Raw genomic sequence first — 24,392 nt, 5'->3', positions numbered from 1 at the left:
TTGCTTGTTTTTATGGGAAGACCTGGTTTTGATCCAGTCAGGTACACCAGAGTTTATGCAGTCGCTTAAGTGTTTGTACAGGGCATCTGCGTACACTTCTACATAGTGATCATTGATGTCTGCTGTTGCGGGTGGTATGAAGCTTTTTATACCATCGCTTAGTAGGCTGTAGCTAGCTTTGGTAAAGTTTTTTTTAATAATAATTTTTCCTGTGAGGGTGTCGGTTCCAGCAGTTACTTCAAACAAGACTGATTTGTGGTCTGACCTAACCAGGGAGGGCATCACACAAGGGGAAGTACAGTGACACCCCCCCCCCCATGTTGGTGAGTACCATCTTCAGAACATTAGAGCCCTTAGTGGGGGTGCAGACTATTTGTTCCAGAATATTTGTGTTAAAGCCCAGGCGCCTCTGGGCAAGCATGTTTTTGCTCATGTGTGTCCTACAGTTTATGGAAAGATAGATGAAATCTCCCATGACTAAGGTGTCTGTCTTTATGGAGAGGGATTCCGTTAAATCAGGGTAGGCAATGCACTTACCTTGGTTCATGGTGGAGGATCTATAGCTAGCAATGATGTGTTGTGGTACTTTTCCAATAGTTAATTGGACGTGGAGTAGTTCGAGAGGTAGTCCCTGTTTTAATTTTTCATCTGCATTGAACAATATTTTTTGTGTTCCTTTAATGCTCTTTTTGCAAAACCATTTTTTAAGCTTTTTTTCATATTTATGTACATTTAATAAAAGGGGTGTGATTCATGTACTTGTAAGGTCTGTTAGGTAATCTTTACTATTTTCTAATTCATAGATGGTGGCCTGCAGAGGTGTGCCATCCTAAGGATATACCACCAAATATCCAGAAGATGAAACATGACATTGGAGAGTTTCCAGTTTTTTTCTTTGGCTCCAAGGATTATTATTGGACTCACCGCAGACGTGTATTTCCATACATTGAGGGAGATCGAGGAAATAAAGATCATGGAAATGGCATTGGCAAAGTCTTTAGGAGTGGTAATTTCACTAACTTTATTTACGTAAATGTGCTTGCTTTAAAAGGCATGCTATGCAATATATTCTACCCATATGAAGGGTGGGTATTTTAAAATTGATATGTATTTTTCACATATGATATGCCTGCTGTAAGTTAAAATAAAGATCGATGTCTTTTCTGCCTGGATTTAACCTGTGGGATATCTGATCCGATTTGTATCCGAGACCAGCCATATCCAAAAGACCTCAGCCCACTGAGCTCCACTTCTTATAACCGTAATCCCCTGCTGAAATACGATTACCTTAGATCTTGTTTAACACCTTCCTGGACAACAGCTTGGTCGCTAGCAAGGTGGAGTGTATCCTTTTATTGTGAGGTTACTATTGTAACTTGATCTTGTTCCCTTTTTCTCAATCCTAGATGTTTTTCTGGGTAGTTAGGTTTAGGAATATGTTTTGTCTTTTCTTAATGGGCTTTTCCTGCCCAGTGTGGGGTTAGTATGTTTGTTTTTTTAGCAGTGCAGAAAAGGGGTTTAAGAAATGTGTGGTGTGCGGCCACTAGCTCCCTTCTCAAGATGCTCATGAAAGGTATGTGTATTGTCTTGGGGCTGCTCACCTAGAGTCACCGTGCATCATCTGCAAGGGCTTTGGCACTCACACCGTCAGTGATAGAAGGGCCAAGTTTGTCATAAAAGGTCTTTTGCTGGCTGGCAGTGACTCTTCTGGCAAGGGTGAGTGGAGCCATAAAGTGGGCTCTGAGTACCCCAAATCTTTTGAAGGAGGACCAAAAAGTATAGTCTGCCTCTTCTGGTCCTCCAGTTCTGAATGTCCCATTACCCTTGGTTTCCTGGTGGCTTTAGCACCTTCATCTGCTGTGACATCTCGGACTGATCTCCTTCAGCGCTGACTGCAGGGAAGTCTCCTTTCTCTTGTTCTGAGTGTCCCAAGTAATTTTCTTCCTTCTCCCCTTACGCTCCATGGAAGTCCTCGCTAGAGTTGTCCCAGTCTCCATCCCATATCTGAGCTTCTCCAATCCGAATCCCTTTGATTTCAGATCCTCTACCTGAGGTTTCAGCTCCATCAAGCTGATTTTCTCCCTCGGATCGTAAGGTTCCTCCCAGGGACTGGTAACATTGGAGTAAGGTCCTGCCATTGATGCAGTTGTTTGGGTGGCAGCCACTAAGGAGGACATCTCGGAAGAGAGTTCATAGATTCATAACCCAAATAGGCAGTCTCTGGTATTGAACCATTTAGGGAAGTGCTCCTGTGCCTCAGCTATGTATGCAGTGAGGGCATTAAACAATCTTAGTTGCTTGAGACTTCAACACAAAATTGTGTTTAAGTGTCAAGGGTAATGAACATGCTGCAGACTCCTGAGTTTGTGTTTCTACGCATCCTGAGCTGCTGGCACTGGCATTGCTATGCATCAGTATACTTGGATGAGGTTGTGTAATTTTGGAGACTGCTTCAAGGTGTCCTTTATTAATACTGGGTCTTCTCTTTTTGGGCCTAAGGTTAAGGGCACTTTGGCCAGAAACGAGCAGGACAGAAAGATGCCGTCTACCATTAAAGTATGTTTTGCTGCCTGTCAGTGGACCTTCTGTCTGAACCAGGAGTGGGAGTAGTCTTCATTTTTTCTGCTAATGAAAACACAGCAGCCTTTTCAGGAAGCTCCTTCTGAAGGTTCCCCTCACGGCAGGGAGGGGTTAACCACAATAAGCACTACCCACACAGCCAAGGTGGTCCCCAGAACCAGGGCTTCAGTGGAAGCTTTCTCTTGGAGGCCCTGTCATCAACCCTAAGGCTTTTCCCAACTGTTAAACTGTAGAGGCATCGGGGGGTTCATTTGGCTCTACACCTAGAAACTTGGGAGATTGTTACCTCGGAAGTATGGGTGTTGAGTCGTATTCAAGGGCTGTACAATTCCATTTTTAGAAACTCCAAACTTAAACCCCTAGCATCTTCCAGAAATGCCACACCATCACAGAAGGGAAGCAGTCATCAAAATTCAGACGCTGGTAGAAACTTGAGTCATCCAAGAGGTCCCACCAGACCAGTGCAGACCTGGGGTTTGTTCAAGGTTAGTTCTCTTTAGGTCCAAAGAACAGTGACCTGATTCCACGTTGTGCTCTCTGTAGTAGTGCTTGCCTTAGTCTCCCTCCTGACTACTGTAATGCCTTACAATTATTTGTGAGAATAGTGTTCCTAAGGTATTAACAAAGAATTGACAGTTGCTGAAATTTATCCTTAAATGACAATCACTCTTTAAATTTTGATTTTTAAACACAATGGCAAAGATCGAGATCACACAGAGAAGGGCGTTCAGTAATTCCAATCCAGTCTTGCTATATGCACGGAGTATGCATCAGGGCAAATCAACTTTCCAGTACAGGGTTGTCAGAAGTTCAAGTGCTTAGAGTAGGTAATGCTGGAAAACAAATCCGGAGCAGAATTTTTAAGTTGTGGCATGGATGCACAATAGCTACCATCTTGAAGGTGTTTAAGACCGTCTGTGAAGGAATACTTTCTAAGTCTTTTGCCAGTTGGTTAACGGCCAAGGCACATTCATGAGGGAATGATGGATATTCATCATATTGATCATTACTGCAGTAGCCTTGGTTATATAGATTGTATCCTGCTAAGAATAGAACAGCCACCTTCCAAAGCTTAAGGGCACCTTCCATGCACACATACCATTAGCTCAACATACCATTAGCTCAAATAGAACAGGAGAGAGAGAGTAGTTGGGATGCTAAGCCCTTCAGAGTTTTCCTGCCTCAGAGGAAAGAGTTTCAGTGATCACAGCTGCAATAGCTACTTTCTCCATTCCCTATGTTTGTATGTTTCTTTTGTTTCCAAGGTGAAGAGATTTGTTTTCCTAGCATTGACCATTTCAGGGCTGTAGCCTCCCTCTTCCTGTTAACATGAAAACTCCAATGGGCTTGGCGACCAGACCACTTTTTTCTTCGGTTCTGCTCAAGCTAACTGGTTTGTGTACATGGAAACTACCCCTAAGCTTTAGAAGCAGGCCAAATGTTATCCTTAGGATATAGCCCAGTCTACTGCACTAGTATGGTAAGTTTACTTACACAACTGTGCTGTATGGTTGCATGTCATTAGTATCGCAATGATTCTACAGAACTGTGGATCTGAAGTTTTCATTTTGTTCTTCACCCTGAGGGACCCGGGTATGGTTTAGGTCTGACTCTGCCATAGACTCCAGCATCGGATCCAAAGTCCAAGCTCCTCCCCTACCCATATTGCCCCACTCTCCCTCTTTTCCTCAGATATTGTTTGTCGCTCGATTTAAACAGCACAGGTTTCCACTGCTCCAAGCTCCTTAGTGTGTAAATGTCTCTTGGGGGATTGTACTCCTCTTTTTCTTCTCTTCTGTGTCTGAGCCGGAGTTCTCCTCGGCTCCGGTCTCCATGCTTCTCCCTTAAGCCGGAGACATTTCTGGCTCTGTCCCCAGCCCTTGCCTTTCCTAAGTGCCATTCTAGCCCGGGGTCGGTGGCCTCTTCAGTGTGGTCCACTCAGACTCTGGCCGAAACTGAGGTGGGCAGGATGATGTTGAAATTCCTTCAGGCCCAGATTCAGCTGGGAGTCTTACTTGCACCATCTCTTGCCCGGGGCCTGAAGCATGCAGTCCAACTTCCTCTCTATCTCTGATCCAACCTTTGGTTTCGGAGTCCTTGGTTCCAAGGTTCCTTTGTGTTGAGGGGTTGGCTTTGATGGTCATTGGTACCTCGACCCCGACCATTGCCTTGAGCGGTTCTGCTTTGACATTTTCGGAGCAGACCGACTCTGAGCCGTAGTCTCTCTCTCTGGTCCGAAGAGATGGCATCGACTTTGAGACCATCCCTTCCCCTCAGTGCCAAGAGTGGCAGATCCTGCCTTGGTCCCAGCTTTTCCGCCTCCTGGGGTCCGCTTGCCCGCAGCGTTTAAGGTGATGGAGAGGGTCCTCTCTGCTCTTTCGAGAGCCTTGACACACTCTTCTTTGGATTCCACGATGGCTCCCTCTCTTTCTGGGTCTTCTGTCCTACTCCCTCAGGGACAGCCTGCAGCCAGTTTGCCCCAGGAAGTTCCAATCCAGGAATTCCTGTAGCTTTCGTGTCCTCCCCGTAGTTTCCTCCCTTGGAATCCCCTCAGAAGTGTACGTGTAAGATGAGGCACTTGGACTCCCCACCGGAGTCTCTAACTATACTGACTTGGAGAAAGGGGATGGCGCTCTCTGATCACTCCCAGTGGATATCTCCTTTGGGGACATTATGGAGATCCTGTGTCAACATGGTGGTTGGTCTAACCTCAAGCCCAGCTGTGACGAGACAGTATTTCTGGAGGTGCTTGGCACAGGACCTTCTACCTCCTGGGTGTCCCCCCTATGGATCCTTTAGTGGATCTCTTCTCCACTAGGGCATGAAAGAAATTGGACACAGTTTAGCACATCCCCCAGGCACACGGCCAAGGTTCTTGGTGCCCCATCAGTCAAGCCCCATTGGTCCACGGGTTCCCCAGTCGATGCCATGATGGTTGTGGCTGCCACTAAGGAGGAGTTGGCTCAATAAAGCTCCTCATTCCACCCTCCAGACAGGGTGTTTCAGGCAATGGATGACTTTGGGAAGCAGACCTACGCTTCAGCCACCTTTGCCTTACTTGCAATGAATTATTTGGCACATGTAATAAGACTGCAGAGGGACCTGGTCAAGGAGGTCACCGAGCCTGCCCCAGGGTTCATGTTGGCAAAGGAGAAGGTGGTCTCCTGCCCCATGGCCACTCACTTCTATTTTGAATACGTCCATGAGGCTTCTCTCGCATGCTACTGAGGGTGCCTCGAGGGCTGTGGGGATAGGTGTGGCCATTAGGTGGCACGCTTGGCTCTTGATTTGTACCTTTTCGGAGCCCTTCAAGGTGTCTTTCACGAACGCTCCATATGACTGTTCCACCTTGTTTGGAAAAACGGTTCATGATATGTTAACCCAGAGCGAGGAGGACAGAAAGGCCTTGTTTGCCATCAGGATCCATTTCTCAACTCCACAAAGATCCTTTACAAAGAATCAGCGTGGGGTCAAGAAGCTGTGGTTTTGGAAGTCTGAGGGTTCTCCCCAAGACACTCAGGATTAGCCTTCCCCCAGGGGCAGAGGGATATGATGGATGCTGCCATTGTGGCAGAGTTGGTTCAAAGAACCAAGGGTCTCAGGATTCTTTCCCGGACAGACCCTTCCAGCAGTCCTGAGGGATTGCTCAACTGCTTGTCTCTGGAGGCAGTTGGGGGGGGTGTTTATCACTGTGCCCAACAGCCTTGGGAGTCCATTACAAATGATCATTTGGTACTGCAGATCATATCCAGAAGTTAATCAATCCCCTTTCTTCATCCCCCTGTTCCATCCAGCCAATGGGAGAAGGCAGTCGTAGGAATTGCCAGGCTGCTTGTAAAATGAGTCGTCCAGCTCGTCCCCCCAGACAGTCCGGATGAGGCATATATTCCAGGTTCTTTTTGGTGCCAAAGAAAATGGGGGACTTGAGACCCATTCTGGATCTTTCAACCCAGAACCTGTCCATTGCCAAGACAAAGTTTCAGGTGGTCACCCTTCATTCCATTCTGCCTTTCTGGCAGATGAATGACTGGATGTGCTCGATGTAACTCCAGGACACGTACTACCATGTCAAGATGGACAGACACTCCTGGAGGTTCCTCTGCTTCCAGCTAGGAGTCAGTCATTTTCAGTACAGAGTTCTCCCCTTTGGTCTCACCACTGCCCCTGGGTATTTACCAAAGTGATGGCAGTAGTGGTGGTGGCTCACCTGCAGCTGCAGGGATTTCAGGTCTTTTCCCTACCTTCTCTCTGTTCCCTCCAGGCATCGTCTAATTCAGGCCCGGGAATATCTTCTTCATGTATCTCAGTCCCTGGGTATTAATGTAAATCTCAACAAGTCTCAAATGGCTCCAGTTCAGGTGTTGGATTTCGTAGGTGCTTGACCAGACACTACACAGGGCAAGGTGTTTCTGCCTCCAGACAGAATGCTGTCACTTTGTCATCAGGTGCAGTACATTCTTCAAGTCCAGTTTCCCTTGGTGGGCTTGGTTATTCAGGCATTGGAGTCCATGGCAGCCACAATCACCCTTGTCCCAACTGCATGCCTCAGTATGAGGGTCCTGGAATGGACCTTAGCGGTTCAGTGGTCCTTGCTAGACCTTCCCTTGTCGCATCCTTTTCAACTTTCTCATGTTTGCAAGGACTCTCTTCTTTGGTGGCTCCAATCCCCAACCTTCCTTCTGGGTCACCAGTTTGTTCTTCCTTCGCCATCACAGTGACCAGGAACTCCTCCCTGCTTGGGTGAGGGGGGGAGCATTGCATGGGAAGGGACGGTCTAAGGCACATGGTCTATTCTGGAGACCAGTCTGCCTATTATCATGGAGATGAAGGCGGTGCTTTTGGCATTGCAAGCTCTCACCATGCCTTTCTTCCTCCTTGGACTATTGCCATATAGACAGACAATATGCCAGTAGTCTGGTACAGCAACAAACAGGAGGGAACCAGGTCTTATCCCCTTTGCCGCGAGGCCATGAGATTGGGGGAGGGGGCGATCTCCACTGGCTATTTTCTGGTGGCAACACGCATTCTGGAAAAGTCCAACATCCTAGCGGACAGGCTCGGCTGATCTAATCTGATGCCTTGCGAGTGATCTATGAATCAGTCAGTAGCGGACAAGAACTTTCTGAAGTGGAGTCAGCTTGCTGCGACCTCTTCACCTCTCCTTCCAACTCTAAGTGCAGTGAGTATTTCACTCTGATTCCCCCTCTGGGTGAGTCTCCCAGAGACGCTCTAGTCAATACTTGGCTCTCCGGTCTACTATATGCATATTCTCTGCTTCTTCTAATTCCCAAGTTTATTCAGAAAGCTCGGTGGCTGGGACATTGCCCCTTTCTGGCCTTGCCCTTGTCAGGTTTGGTTCCCCGCTCTATGGTCTCATATATTGTGTCCTCCCTGGGACTCTAGATCCGGATCTGATCACACACCCATCAGGAGTTCCTTACCCGGGTTTAGTCAGCCTGAAACTCACAGCTTGGCTGCTCCAATTTCCATAATAGCTAAGACTCCCGGGCTTTCTTCTCATGTTAAGACCCTGATTGCAGCTCATAAAAATTCTGTCAAAGATCTACTATAGCAAATGGAAGTGTATTTTGATCTGGGCTTTTCAGCACGACCTGGATCCCTTTTTAGGGCCAGTCTCAGTCACTTTAGTTTTTTTGGCAGGCATTTTTAATCATGGCAGTAGTTTCTCTACTGTTAAAGTCCAGTTGGCAGCAATTTCCATGTGGGTGAAAATTCAGTCTCCTTAGCTTCATCTAAACTCGAAGACTTTTCTGAAAGGTACCTTTCTTTGGGTCTACTTCACATCACCTAAAACCCGTTTGGCTGACTTTCATGTCACCGAGACCAAATCACCTAATTTTCAAAATACTGAAAACTTATTTGACAGATTCTCATGTCACAGAAAGCTTACAATGCTGAATTTCAAAAGACTAAACGTTAAACCACAGACAACCACACTCACAACACTGACTACCTCTTTTCCAGAACTTAAAAACTGCTTACTTACCCTCTTAACAGAAACCAGACAATATAAAACCAAACTAAGTGGGGGACTAGGCCCCCCCCCCACGCACACGCGCTCACAATGTGGGAGGACTGTGCCCACCCCCCACCCCCAACTATATATACTAACTCTAGGATCGCACTACAGTGAGGAAAAGGGCATATACCTTTTACTTGCCTTACAGTACTTTACACGCTGCCAGTACTGCTGGGAACACAAGACATCCACCATATTACTTTAGATACTTCCCATAAAAATGTAGAGACATACCCACATTTCAAAACACTACAACACTACTTTCTACATGGTTATCTCTATTCTTGCAGTCAGAACTGTAAGTTACAGAAGTTCTTTTCATCACAAACAAGTCACCGGAGAATGGAAACCCATATCATGTCTCTGGCTTGCAATTCGGTGAAAAGAGATTCGGTCATATGAGGTTTCAGTATTTCCAAAATTAGGTGATTTGGTTTCTGTGAAATGAAAGTCAGTCAAATGGGTTCTAGGTGAAATGAAGTTGGACCCCTTTCTTTTTAGCCCTCTGGTTAAGTACCCCATTCTCCCTTGGGACCTTACCTTTGTTCTGCTGGCTTCGGTTTCTCCCCTGTTCGAGTTAGCTGCCTCTGTTAATTTGCAGTTTTTTATCATAAAAGACTGCCTTTTTGGTGTATTTTACCTCGGAGAATGGAAACCCATATCATGTCTCTGGCTTGCAATTCGGTGAAATGAGATTCGGTCAAATGAGGTTTCAGTATTTCCAAAATTAGGTGATTTGGTTTCTGTGAAATGAAGGTCAGTCAAATGGGTTCTAGGTGAAAGTTAGACCCCTTTCTTTTTAGCCCTCTGGTTAAGTACCCCATTCTCCCTTGGGACCTTACCTTTGCTCTGCTGGCTTCGGTTTCTCCCCTGTTCGAGTTAGCTGCCTCTGTTAATTTGCAGTTTTTTATCATAAGACTGCCTTTTTGGTGTCTATTACCTCGGCCAAGAGGGTTTCTGAGTTTCAAGTTTTATCTGTTAAGCCTCTTTATCTAGTCATGCATAAAGACAGGGTGCACCTGCGGGGACTGATCCATTTTTCTTGCCAAAAGGGGCTTCAGAATCCCAATATTAACCAAGTCATTAATTTGCCAGTCATATTTCCAAAATAAAGGGGAGTACAAATTGCACTTACTAGATGTGCACAGGCACCTGCGTTTCTATCTGCACAGAACCAAAAGCTTGCTAAAGTCAGATCGCTTTTTGTCTCCTTTTCTAAACCTTACTTGGAAAGCCTGTCTCTAAGGTTACCGTTGATCTCCGGATTTCTGAGTGCATTTCTTTGGCCTATCGAGCCAAAGGGCTGGTCTCCACCAGATCAGTCTCTTCTACTGCAGCTTTTTGGGCTATGGGTTTTCTTAATATCTGATGTTATGTGATCCTATCTCGCCTACATTCTGTACTGATGGGTTCGGAGCCGATCCTCGGCTCCGACTCGGCACGCTATACTAAAGAACAAAGTCTCTTATTGGCTGAGCTATACCACATCCCAGGATGCACCACCACTGCTTCCCCAGATCTCGTTTGCCGCTTTACAAGCAAAGACGTGGTCTCGGACTTGGCTGAGCTAAGTGCTTTTTTCTTCAAAGAATTTCTGTCAGAAATTTTTGATCCATATACCCAAAAGCTGTTTTAACAGCTATAGTTGTCGTGTGACTGAGTTTTGAGTGATTTTTCTGGTAAACTTGTCTTTAATTTGAGGGAAAGGATCCTGTTTCAGTTAGAGGGGCCTTGCCCTCGCGTGTGTTGAAGTATTTGTGTGAGTTTTTATTGTGGTGTTATAGTTTAGTTGGGCAAGTAATCCCGTTTACGTTAGAGGGGTCTTGTCTTTATTTACTTTTCTTTAACGAAAGTTTTTGGAAGTTTTTGAAAGTTAGTAGCAGTGTTTGTGTGTCAACATGTCGAAAGAGCACAGACCTTCTGGGTTCAAAAAATGCTCTAAATGCAGCTACAAGATGTCCATAACGAACGATCACTCTTTGTGTCTGTATTATTTAGGCCCTAAACATCTCCAGGAGTCATGCAGCATTTGTCATGCTTTTTCCTCCCAAGTCCTCCAAGAGAGGAAAAACAAATTGATTTTAAAAGGGCTTATTACACCTTCTTTTGAGGAGGCTTTATCTTCTTCCTCTTCACCTTCAAAGAGAAAGAAATCGTCGGCTCCGACCAGCCCGTCGGAACCGGCCACAAAGAAATCTCGACAGGCTTCTCCATCGGCTCCACGGACTTCGGAGCCGAGGGCGGAACGGTCTGCCTCGATGCCTCCAGCCTAGACTCCTCTGGCTTCGGAGCAGATGGCTGGAGCTTCGAGAGGCGGGTCACCTTCATCGGCTCCACTGTCTTCGGAGCCGATGAGGGTTGCCCGCTCAGACTCTTCCCTTCGGCGCCGAAGTCCACTTCGGCTCAGAGGGAAATTACAATGGTTGTGGAGTCTCCCTCAGCACCGATATTTATCGAGACGATTCGGAGCCGGTCCCCCAGTCCTTCGGAACCGGTGGAGAAGTCGACTCGAGCTCGTTCGGTCTCTTCTCGGTCTTCGAGAATGTCGGATTCGGACATAGACAGGGTACTTCAAAGGCTGTTTCAGTCTCCAGTCTTCCAAAAGTTGGTTTCGGCTCCAGCCCAGTCGGCTGCGGAGCCGATTGCCACCCTGTTGTCTTGGTTCCTCCTCCAACAGCCTCGGCTCCGTTGGAGTCGGTGCTGGTGGAGGTTTTTGGGTCGGCTCCGACCCTTACTCCAACCCCGCCCTTCGGATCGGAGTTCGGTACACGGACCTCCTCGGTCGGCCCCGGGGGTGACGCTTCGGGACCGATGTTTTCGGTTCCGAGCCTCCCTCTCAGTGCGTCGGCTGCAGGAGTGCCGTCCACTGTTGTGGCCTCGGGGGTCGGACCTTCCCAGGACTCTGGGGGTCCCGCCTTCAGGGCCATGAGGAGTGCTCTGGCCAAATCCTCTTTGGCTACCGCCACCGTCTCCTTCCCTTGGCACGGAGACTGGTTCCTTTGTAGTCCCCCTGTCTCAAGACAGCAGAGCCCTGGGGCCTGAGGTCACCCCCATCGGGGGTTCCCCCCTTCCTGGAGGTCCCTCCGAAGTGTCTTCGGAGGAACCCCCAAGGAAGAGACAGTGCAAGAGGAAGCACGTCGACTCCCCTGATGAGTCTCTCACCTCGGACACCGACCTCGATGATGCGGAGGGGTCCCCCAAGTCGTCCTCGGATGATGTCTCCTTTGCGGACATTTTGAAAATCCTGAAACAACGAGGCATCTGGCAGTCCAAACCCCCTTCCACTGAGGAGTCGGTTTTCCTCGAGGCCTTCGGGGCTCAGCCCTCCGCCTCCTGGGTGTCTCCGCCCTTCGATGAGCTTCTGGATTTGATCTCTCGAAGGGCGTGGGAACATCCGGATTCGGCGGAACCGGTGCCAGCTCGCCCCAATAAATTTCTGTCAGCGCCCCCCCCCCCCCCCCGACAAGGATTTTCTCTCTAAAGGTGTGGCTGTAGATGCCCTGGTGGTGGCATCTGCTACCCAACAAGATGTGGCAGAGGCGTCTACGTCCATCCTCCTAATAGAGAGTCCAGGAGCATGGATCGGTACGGGAAGCGCACCCTTACTTCAGCAACCTTTACTTTAAGGTCTCTGAATTATCTGACGCACTTCACCAGACTTCAGAGGGATCTGGTCAAGGAACTTTGATACCCTCTCTGGTAACCTACCTGAGCAGCTGGCCCAGACGGTTAGCTCTCAGCTGGCTACCCTAGCATCGTTATCTAACTCGTCCATGAGGCTCATTTCGTATGCAGCCGAGGGGGCGAGTAGAGCGGCGGGAACAGGTGATGTTCTTCATCTCACATTGCTGCAGTCATAACCTGTGGGTAGTCCGCTGTCCTCGGTCGGCCCGAATACCAAAGTGTTAGGCTGGCGTCGGTCATGGTCGCTTAGATCTGACGTCAGTACGCCGTGATACTAAAGCGCATGACCGATGCCATATCCTCAGTCTTTCTTGCCGCATGGTCCGAAGCAGAAGCAGCGTTTGCAAGTGCCGTTCGGCATCCTGAAATTTTCGTATTCTGAGTTTCAGACCGAAGACCAAGTTGGGCTAAGTACCCCATTGGGGAATATTTTTGTCTTTTCTTGCCTCAGTTAATTCCGGATGTCAGAAAAAGTAAATAATTGTATTTCTTGTGGGAAGCAGATACCTCATAGGGATTACCACTCTCTCTGTATTCCTTGCTTGGGGCCTGAGCACGACGTAGTCGGGTGTCGCTTTTGTGCTAAATTTAATAAGCGCACCATTAAACGCAGGTTAGATTGTGCTAGACTTGTCTTCGGTAAGCGGTGTAATTACAATATGCCGTCGGATCCTCCGCCCGCTACCGCTAAGAAGCGTAAAGAGAAAACGTTAAAGTCCAAGCAGGATGAGTCCGTTACGGACACCGGTTCTTTAGAAACTACGGTGGAATCTGTGGATCCAGCCGAGGTTTCAGCTGAATCTCAGGGGGAGCCTTTAATCTTGCAGGATGTGGCCTCTCAGGAGTCGGGTCAGGCTGAGGGGGCCTCTCAGGTTTCTGTAGTCCCTTCTCTGCATAAGGTGGTTAGGCCTTCTACTTCTGTCTCTAAAGCACCTCCCAAGGTCAGGCCTGGTTTGTCTTCCACTGGTGTCAGCCCTAGTTCTGTACCTAAAAAGCATATGCTGAAGATGGCAGAGGATTTGATTACTTTAATCAGGGGTTCTATGCCCCCCCCCCCCCGGATAAGAGGCCTAGGGTAGAGCCAGAGGTAGAGGGATTGGAGCATTCCTCAGAGTATTCTGAGTCTTCAGCTGAGGACATTCAGGATTTTCCTCCTTATTCTGATTCTGATGCAGAGGATTCTTGTCCTTCTGCTTCCCTTCCAGAGGATTTTTCCATTTCTGAGACCCTGCATTCCATGAGGGAGCATTTTAAGTGGGAAGGTCAGGATTTCTCAGATTCTCGTAAGAGGGTTACGGAATTTTTATTTTTACCACAGCATAGGCCCTTGGCTATTCCCCCTGTTTTGGATGTTGTACAGGATGTTTTCTCTGAAGCTTCCCTTAATCCTGATTCTTTACCTCCTGCCCCTGTTAAACCAGACAGGTATTACAGAGTGCCAGAGGCCCATAAATATTTGTATAAGAGCCCTAGAGCTGACCCGGAGACTATTAGCCAGGGACCTAAGGGTGTCAGGGCTTCTATTGTGAAGAATCCAGTTCCTCTGGAAAAAGATTCTAGAGCTTTGGATAGGTGGGGTAAAAAAGTGTATACCTCTTCCACTCTAGCGATGAGGGCTTTGAATTGCCAGTTTCATATGCTGAAGTACCAGAATTTTCTATTGAGTCAGTTAAAATCTAAGGTTGATGCTTTGGCAGAGGGTATTGAGTGTAAAGAATTGCAAGATTTAGTTCATGCCTTTGATCAGGTGGGTAAGCATTCTTTGCAGTGTGGTTTTGATGCTCTTCAGGCTTCTTCCAGGGTGGCTGCCACTGGATCAGTTATTCGTAGGCACGCCTGGCTTAAGGATCAGAATTTGTCAGAGCATGTAAAAGCTCGAATTTTGGATGCTCCCCTTCAATCTGAAGTTTTGTTTGGTTCTCCTGTGGAGTCGGTTTTGAAGAAAATGGAGGACAAAGCTAAGTCCATGCAGACAGTTAAGGAATTTTTACAGGTACAGCCCCCTAAGTTTAGCAGAAATTGGCCTGCTAAGGGATGGGCTTATCCTTCTGATTTACAGTCTAGGGGCAGATCTAGACGTGGTAGGGGCAGAGCTCATGCTCAGGGTTCCTTCAGACCGAGGACGTGGAGTTCCCCTGCACAATCTTCAGGTGAGGGCAGGGGTCAGCCTTTTCGTAAACAAACCCAATGACCTGTATCTTCAGCTGCCAGATCCCTCCAGTCTGGCAGCTCCTCTGGGAGGAAAGTTGGCACTTTTCGGGCAAAATTGGCTTTTAGTCACCCAGGACAAATGGGTGTTGGACATTATAGATCGAGGCTACAAGTTTTATTTTCACACCTTGCCTCCTTTCAAAGGCATGCCAGACGGTCCTCCTCAGCAAAAGGTGGAGGCTTACAGACAGATTGCTTTACTTCTAAAAATGGGGGCTATCCAGGAGGTCCCCTCAGTCAGAAGTGGATTTTATTCTCGCCTGTTTCTTGTACCAAAGAAAGGAAACACTTGGAGGCCAATACTGGATTTGTCTATTCTCAACACATACCTGGACATTCCAAAATTCAAAATGTTAACTTTGCAACAACTTCTGCCTCTGCTAGGCAAAGATCACTGAATAGTAACTCTGGATCTCAAAGAGGCTTATCTTCATATCCCTATCAGGCCCAGCTGCAGGAGGTTCCTGCGTTTTCGGGCTGGGATTTCACATTATCAGTTCTCTGCATTGCCCTTTGGCTTATCTACTGCACCCAGGGTGTTCACAAAGGTCCTGGCTCCAGTGATAGCCTTCTTAAGGTTAAGGGGAATACAAATTTATCCTTGTTTGGACGATTGCCTGATTCTTGCTCAAGACAAAGTCAAGTTACTTCACCATCTACAGTATGTTATGGCAGTGTTAAGGTGCCTAGGGTATTCTGTGAACGAAACAAAGTCCAGTCTAGTACCCTCTCAGGACATGTGCTTTCTGGGTGTGAGACTGAATACAGCCTCTCAGATGGCGTTTTTGACCCCGGACAAACAAAGAAATCTTACCCTTTACTTCCAAAAATTGTCTCTACAGTCCAGGCTGACTGCAAGGACAGTCCTTCAAGCCTTGGGGTTCATGACATCTTGTATTCTGGTGCTTCCCAATGCCAAACTGCATATGAGGAAGCTACAATGGTATCTCAAAAGCGTATGGACTCAACACTGCCACGATTTGGACACTGTCATTCAGATAATACCTTGCATTCAAAGGGAATTTTTGTGGTGGGCTCAGGAATGTCACTTAAACAAGGGACTCTCTGTGACCCGACCAGAGGCGAGTCAGATCTTAACGACAGATGCCTCAGACATGGCTTGGGGAGCACACTTCAATGGAAAATGGGTTCAAGACACGTGGCCTGCCAGACTTCAACATTTGCATATCAACATGAACGAGATGTTAGCAGTCCAATTTGCATTGATGGCTTTCAAGGATCTCATTCATCCAGAACGAGTGTTGATTCAAACAGACAACACAACAGTCATGTGGTACATCAACAAGCAAGGGGGAACCCATTCGTACCCTCTTTGCAGACAAGCTATGATTTTATGGGAGACTGCTCTCAGTTTGCACCTCACTCTTCAGGCAAGGTTTCTGCCAGGAGCACAGAACTCCTTAGCAGATGTTTTGAGCAGGCAGATGGTGGATCCCCACGAGTGGAAATTGGATCCTCATGTGTTTCAACAGTTGACAGTGGCTTGGGGGACTCCAGACATAGATCTGTTCGCTTCTCCACAGAATTTTCAACTGCCAAAGTTTTGCACAAGGAAGTTTCACCCACAGGCTTGGAAAGTGGATGCTCTATCTTTCAGTTGGAACAACCTTCACGTCTATGCCTTTCCTCCTCTGCCTCTCCTTCCCAAGGTACTCTTGAAGGTCAGACAGGACAAGCCCTGCATGATTTTAATAGCTCCAGATTGGCCACGTCAGCACTGGTACCCTCTACTGAGGAGTTTAGTACGGGAGCCTCCTTGGCCTTTGCCACCAGTTCCACACCTTTTGTCCCAGGCAAGCAATCATTTCCTCAATGTCAGGATACAGTCCCTGCATCTGACAGCCTGGCGTATTCTGTTCTAGACCCTGGGGGGTCGCAGCTTCCACAACAAGTTTTGAATGTCATTTTGGAGGCCAGACGGCCTAGTACAAGGAAAGTTTATGCTGATAAATCGAGGAGATTTTTTCTTTGGAGCAAGGCTAAGAGCTTTGATGTTTCAGTGCCTAATTTGAGTGTTTCACTTCAATATCTTACAGAATTACTGGACAAGGGTTTGTCTTTCTCCTCTGTAAAAGTTCATGCTGCAGCTATTTCTGCTCACTATGACTGTGACCCACCATTATTTTCTCATCCTTTGTTTAAGCAATTTCTTAGAGGGGCAAAGAACATAAGACCCCCGCGTAGAGCTCCTACTCCTTCCTGGGATCTCAATTTTGTGTTGGAAAAACTCACTTTACCTCCTTTTGAACCTGCAGCTACATCTGAGTTGAAGTTTTTGTCTTGGAAGACTGCTTTTTTGTTGGCCATTATGTCTGCTAGAAGGGTATCTGAATTACAGGCTCTAATGGCAGTTGAACCCTTCCTGATATTTCATAAGGATAGGGTATCCCTGCGTACTAATCCTACTTTTATGCCTAAAGTTGTTTCTAATGTGGCTTTAAACCAATCTATTCATTTGCCTACATTTTTTGCTGATCCCCAAAATAAAGGGGAAAAAATTTTACACTCTTTGGATATTCACAGGCAGTTGCGCTATTATTTGAGCAGAACTAAAGGGTTTAGGCAGTCTCAACAGTTATTCATTTCTTTTGCCTTGAGTTCACAAGGAAAACCTGTTTCAAAGCAAACTATTTCTAAGTGGATTGGTCATTGTATTGCTTTTTGTTATTCTCATCATGGTAAGGAGGTTCCGGCTGGAATCAGGCCTCATTCCACTAGAGCAACTGCCACTTCTACTGCTTTTTTAAGGGGAGTAGCTACTAAGGATATTTTGGAGGCAGCTACTTGGAGTTCAGTGCACACTTTTTCTAAACATTACCATCTCCCTCTTTATTCCAAATCTAGGGCTGGGTTTGCCACTGCTGTTTTACAGGGCATGTTAGCAGCTCCTAATGCTATCTGATTTTACCAACCTCCCTTTACCTTTGCTTTGGGATTCTACCCACAGGTTATGACTGCAGCAATGTGAGATGAAGAACATAGTACAGTTTTGTACCTACCATAAATGTAGATATTCGAAGATCCACATTGCTGCAGTCCAATTTTCCCTCCCTCCTTCCCCTCTGTAGTTTGGGGTGACTGGGTGGTTTGTGGTGTACCTATTGTTGCTATTTTGGTGATTGGGTGTTTTTCTATTTGTGGCTATGGCCTTTCTTTTTAAGGCTTTCTGACATCTGGGGCAAGAAAGACTGAGGATATGGCATCGGTCATGCGCTTTAGTATCACGGCGTACTGACGTCAGATCTAAGCGACCATGACCGACGCCAGCCTAACACTTTGGTATTCGGGCCGACCGAGGACAGCGGACTACCCACAGGTTATGACTGCAGCAATGTGGATCTTCGAACATCTACATTTATGGTAGGTACAAAACTGTACTTTGCTCTACGGAGACCAGCCTGGCTTCGCCTGTGTCATTTTGCGGAAGCCTTCAAGTCTTCCTTTGCCGACGCTCCCTTCGATGGGTCCTCTCTGTTTGGACCCAAGGTAAAGGACACCTTGACCTGCTGTGAACAAGAGGGTAAGACTTTGACTGCCGTAGGGGCACGGTTTTCCACTCCCTTCAGGCCTTATCCCAAGGCTAGAGGGGGGGGGGGGGATGTGGTTCCGTAAATCTCAAAAGACTTACTCCTCACAGCAGGGCGATCCCCCTTCTGGAGGCAGAGGAGGGGGAAATTTTTCAGGAAGACGCCGTCCCCGAGGCGGTGGAGGCCCCCACAACACTGGAGACCGCGAGTCCTTTCGTGGCTCCCCAACCTTCCAGCATCCCTGAAGGATTGCCCGACTGTGCAGCTCCGGAGCCAGTCAGGGGTCGTTTTTCAAAGCACCTAAAGGCCTGGGAGAATATCACTCAGGACCGATGGGTGCTCCGAATAATCGCCGGAGGTTACACCATCCCTTTTTCTCAACCCCCCCCCCCCCTCCTCCTTCCCGAAAAATCCCGGACCCGCCACCCAGTCAACGGCATCTTGCAGCCATCGAAATCTCAAAGCTGCTTCAAAAAGGAGTCATCCAACCGGTCCCCGCAGACCAGACCGGATTAGGGACTTACTCAAGATTCTTTTTGGTGCCAAAAAAGACTGGGGACTTGAGGCCCATTTTGGATCTCAGCAAGCTAAATCGATCAATCAAGAAGTCCAAGTTCCGGATGGTCACCTTGCAATCCATTCTCCCGCTGCTGGAGGAAGGTGTTTGGATGTGCTCCATAGATTTCAAGGACGCCTATTATCACATCCTGATAGATCAGGTGTCCAGGAGACACTTGCGCTTCAGCCTGGGAGACGGTCACTTCCAGTTCTGTGCACTGCCCTTTGGTCTCACCACAGCCCCCAGGGTGTTCACCAAATGTTTGGCGGTGGTGACTGCTCACCTGAGAAGTCTAGGATTCCAGGTGTTTCCATACCTAGACGACTGGCTCCTAACTGCCACCTCCAGGCGTCTACTTTTACAGAACCTAGCAGCCACTATATCTCTAGGCAACTCCCTAGGAATCACCTTCAATTTGGCAAAGACTGTGTTGCTGCCATCTCAGCGCATACGGTTCATCGGAGTAGAGATAGACTCAAAACAAATGCGGGTCTATCTTCCTACAGAGAGGATAGAAACTTTACAGTCTCAAGTTCGAGCCTTGCTCCCCAAATGCCGAGCCCCCGCCAGGATGGTCCTACAACTGTTAGGTTCCATGTCGGCCACCGTCCTCCTAGTCCCCTTGGCAAGGTTACATATGAGGATTCTCCAGTGGCTCCTGTCAGTCCAGTGGTCTTATCAGGATCTCCCTCTCAGTCACCCCATTATGATCACAGAGACGTGCAAACAGGACCTTCGTTAGTGGCTTCTTTCCTCCAACCTGGACAAGGGCGACCCTTCGTCCTACCACCTCCAGTGGCCACATTGACTACGGATGCCTCCCAGACGGGGTGGGGGGGGTCATTACCTGGGCAGGTCAGTCCAAGGCAAGTGGCATTCCGACGAGAGTCTCCTCCACATCAACATATTAGAAATGAGGGCAATGCTTCTATCGCTACAAGCACTACACGATTACCTCCCCTTGGGCATGATTGCCATTCAGTCCGACAACATGTCAGTAGTCTGGTACCTGAACAAGCAGGGAGGGACCAGATCCTACCCCCTTTGCAGAGAGGCCATGAAAGTATGGGATTGCGCGATTGCAAACAAACGTTTTCTGGTAGCAACACACATTCCAGGGAGATCCAATGTGATAGCCGACAGACTGAGCAGAACTATTCTCTCCCCTCACGAGTGGTTTCTGAATGACAGAGTGGCAACTCAGATCTTCAGACGATGAAGAAATCCTTGTTGCAACCTTTTCGCAACCCCCCTCAACTCAAAATGCCAACAGTTCTTCTCTCTCTCACCCCAATTCCGGGGGAGATTCCCAAGGACGCCCTAGTCCAAGCTTGGCCCACCGGCCTGCTATACGTCTTTCCACCGGTTCCCCTTCTTCCCAAGGTGATCCAGAAGGCGATTCGCTTGCAGAGTAAGATGATTTTAGTTGCCCCATACTGGCCTCGTCAAGTCTGGTTTCCCTTTCTTCGGAAATATGCACTGGACGGTCCATGGTTCCTGGACCAAGTTCCGGACCTCTTGACCCATCGGTCGGGACAGCATCACCAGTCCCTCCACTCGCTGAGATTAACAGCTTGGCTCCTCCTCTTCCGACCATAGTTAGGAACCATGCTTTGGACCCAGAAGTTATACATATCTTGTCCTCAGCCCACAAGACTTCTACTAAGAAAATGTATAACAGCAAATGGAAGAGATTCGCTATTTGGGCCCAACTCCGGGGATTAGATCCCATAACTGTCCCGGTGTCAGAGGTTTTGAAGTTTTTAGCTTCTCTGTTCAATCAAGGTTCTTCGGTCTCTACCATCAAGGTTCAATTGGCAGCTATTTCCAATTTTCATGAGAGCATAGATCCACCTTTGATGAGCAACAAGTTGTGTAAAGCCTTCATGAAAGGTGCTGGGCTGCTACGGCCCCCGATATCTCATCCCGCTCCTCCGTGGGACCTTAATGTGGTGCTAGGTGCTTTGACCTCTTCCCCCTTTGAACCGGCAGAAAGTTGTGACTTGAAATTTCTTTCTTGGAAGACTGCTTTATTAATTGCAATTACATCAGCCAGAAGAGTTTCGGAACTTCAAGCCCTATGTGTCAAACCACCATACCTGGTTTTTCACAAAGATAGAGTATCCCTCAGACCGAACCCATCCTTTGTTCCTAAGGTTTGTTCTAGTTTTTGTCTGCAACAGTCATTGGAACTTCCAGTTTTCTTCCCCAAAGTTCTCTAACAGAGCGGAATACATCTTCCATACCTTGGATGTTCACAGACAATTGCGCTTCTATTTGGATAGGACGCACCAAGCATGGAAAACAGATCAGCTGTTTGTGTCGTTTTCAGAAAATAAATTGGGCAAAGCCGTCACGAAAGTCACTATTGCCAAGTGGATCAAAGACTGTATCAGTCATACTTACTCCATTTCTAATAAAGAGCTTAACTTCGGTGAAAGCTCATTCTACCAGGGCTATGGCTACTTCGGCAGCTTTTCATTCTAAACTTGCCATTAGTGACATTTGTGCTGCGGCTACGTGGTCTTCTCCTCACACCTTCATTTCTCATTACAAATTGGACGTGGCATCTCGGGGGCGAGCTTCCTTCGGTTCCACAGTTCTCAGGAGTGTTTTCCAGTGAGCCACCCAGGAATCAGGTGCTAGGTATGCTGTCCCATCAGTACAGAATGTAGGCGAGATAGGATCACATAACATCTTTTAGTTATGTACTTACCATAACTTTAGATGTATGGGATCCATCTCGCCTACATTCCTAATAACCCACCCTCCTTCCCCCTGCCTTGGAGATCAGAAGAGACCGGACGGTCCGAGTTCAACTGTTTCATCTCTTGAAACACCTGGCAATATTATATCAACAGTCTATGTGTGTGTGCATGTGTGCGGACAAACAAGATCTGGGGAAGCAGTGGTGGTGCATCCTGGGATGTGGTATAGCTCAGCCAATAAGAGACTTTGTTCTTTAGTGTAGCGTGCCGATTCGGAGCCGAGGATCGGCTCCGAACCCATCAGTACAGAATGTAGGCGAGATGGATCCCATACATCTAAAGTTATGGTAAGTACATAACTAAAAGTTCTGCTGTGACCTGGGCCTTGTCGCACACTTTTATTTCTCATTATAAATTGGATTCTTTCCAGGAGCAGAGCATCTTTTGGCTCAGCCATGCTCTGGAATATCCTTCTGTGAGGGCCTCCCAGGTTTTTGTTGGTAGCTAGAGACTCTGTCCCTCAGGTTGAAGATCAAATGAAAACAGCAACTTCAGATAAAGTTATGTACTTAACATTCCATCTGAGTTGTATTCATTTGTCTTCAACCTTCCCTCCCTTCATCCCCTTGCCTTGTCTGTGCTGTATAGTGGACTGGACTGAAGAGAAATAGCCCCTTTTGTCCTGGCTAGCTCTCAGTATATGGACCTTTGGATGGTTGTGCCAGGTTTTATAGGCATATTGACTATATAAGGTTGGTGCTGTTCTGCAACAAACTCTGTCTGCGGGGAGGAGGGATACCAGGGCATTATGGTTAGGGGAGGAGCTTGGAATTTGGATCCAATGCTGGACTATACGGCCAAGTCGGATCCATGCCAGATCTGAGTCCCTCAGGTTGAAGACAAATGAAAAGCAACAACTCAGATGGAACATTATGGTAAGTACATAATTTATTTTTTTTGCAGTATAGCAATGGTATTGCAAAACTGTTAATAGAATAATGTCTTTTGAAGGAAATGTGTAGATGGCGAGCAGAAGTGATCAGAGTGCAGAACCCTGTGGAGTACCACATTTGAGGGGATAAGCAGCAGAAAATGTAATCCCCAAGATGACTGGCAGACCAGTCCAGGATTCCATCAGTGAAATCACAGTAATGCTCCATTTAGAAGGATAGCATGGTTCACTGTGTCTGATGCTGAGAAGATATCGAGAAGGTCCAGCACTGATTGTTAAAGATCCCTTGTCAAAAGGAGATCATTGAAAACGTGAGAGGCCATCTCTGTGCTCTGTCTAGTTCTGAAACTGGATTGGAAGGGGAGTCATCGATCTTCTCTTAAATGTTTTCATTTGCTGGTTCACTTCCTTCTCATGATCCTTGCCAAGAAAGGGAAGGTGTGAGATTGGCTACTAATTAACCATACTGTTGTTATCCAAACACACACTTTTGACAAGTAGAAATTTCAGTGGTTCAATTAACTGATCAGGAAAAATACTGCTATTGAGAGTTAAGACAATCTGGTGTAAGATCAAGAGTAATAATTCCAGACAAGCTATGGAAAAGCTTGTGGAGCAAGAATTCACTCCACAGCTAGTAGTAGTCAACATTGTTTATGCTCCTCCTTTTCTCAGCTCTCTAGCTCTTATATTGTGTGTGTTTTATTCATTAGTCTTTCCTTCTCTGCTTTCCTTCCTTTCTCTTTCCCAAATTCACTTATTCTTTAACTCTTCTAGATGATGTATCTTTTCTCATTACCTACTCTTAACTGTTACCCACCTGGTTATTACCCAAGAACTACTCCCTACTAACAATGTCTGTGCTCTGTAGTGCATTGCAACTGCTATCCCTATTGTGCTCTAATATTCCTATGTAACTTTAAATGGGTGTGACTGATTTTTGAAACTGATGAACCATAAATCTGCTTTGTGTGTGTAATCATAACGAATTGTTAATGCAACCTGTTTTAAATTGTAAGATTAACTCTTACATTACTGCTGTTTGTTCATGAGCGTATTTTGTATTTGTGTTATGCTATAAAATTTCAGTTGTGTATTTTTCTTTTTCATATTCATGTATGGAGCTTTTCTCCCCCAGCCCCTGCTAAAAAGGGGTGATTTCATATGTCTCAACCTATTGGAGCAAGAAATCTGAGCAAAGCCACAAATAATGGGGGGACAAAGGTCCAACAATAGGGACACTATAAATATTGTACGTGCAAACTTAGAAATTTGATAGACTAACAGGTTTTGCATTAGCATGAATTTTCTGATGGATATGACGTCTGAAACTTGTGTTTGCAATTATTTTTTTACTTTGTTCCTCAATGATTTCAGCGATTTGCCAGAAAAACACAATTTTATGAGAAACGGACCAAAAATATGAGGCAAAAATCTGGACATTCTTCGAAAATCTGGATAGTTGAGAGGTATGGGTTACTTTGCTTGCTAACTAGTCAGACTGCCCCTTAACAAAACAAAAAAAAATTACCAAGTAAGATGGTCATCATAATTGGATATGGAAAACGTACATGTATTTATTAATGAGCTGTATCACCAAGGACATTTGTGCCTTCCAGAACTCCTGCTTGAGTCATGGCAATCTTGGTAGCAACTAAGACTCATTTCTCATTAGTTAATGACTTCTGCTTTGTAAGATGGACTGGACTACAGAATCTCCACCACCTAGAAGAGTGCACCTGGTAGGTTAACCATTGCAGAGCTCTCTAGAGAAATCCTCATACTGCTTGAAGATCTCAGCCAGATAGAGCAAACAGTGATTATCAAGGAAAAGCTTGCCCCAGGCAGACCCAAATGTTGCTTTTTCATTCTGCAAACTTTGGCAAGCCTTCCAGAGTCCACACAGTTCAGAAATGAATTACAGACAATTCAGAGCAAGGTTGATAAGTTGTATATAGCTTGAGGCCAAGATATCCCATGAGGAGTTGGAGAATAAATTATGGGTCCCCTCCTACTCACCTTTAAAGACACTGCAGTCTTAAAGATGGTAAAGCAGGACAGCACTTAAGTCCTTTGTCATCCAGCCAAGCCTCCTGCATTGCACAGAAAC

General features: G+C 46.7%; 1 protein-coding gene across 1 annotated transcript in view; it reads left to right on the top strand.

Moving 5' to 3' along the window:
• The window catches only part of NSD2 (nuclear receptor binding SET domain protein 2), a 2,565,963-nt gene that overhangs the window by 2,018,232 nt on the left and 523,339 nt on the right, over positions 1-24,392 (top strand). The window contains exon 17 of the mRNA XM_044062294.1: positions 804-1,006. Coding sequence (XP_043918229.1) covers positions 804-1,006 — 203 coding nt within the window. The remainder of the gene's footprint in view (positions 1-803; positions 1,007-24,392) is intronic.

This window comes from Protopterus annectens, chromosome 2.part1 (genome assembly GCF_019279795.1).
Source record: "Protopterus annectens isolate FY-2018-M chromosome 2.part1, PAN1.0, whole genome shotgun sequence".
NCBI lineage: Eukaryota > Metazoa > Chordata > Ceratodontiformes > Protopteridae > Protopterus > Protopterus annectens.
The sequence above is the reverse complement of the archived record's forward strand: the minus strand, read 5'-3'. Positions and strand labels throughout refer to the sequence as shown.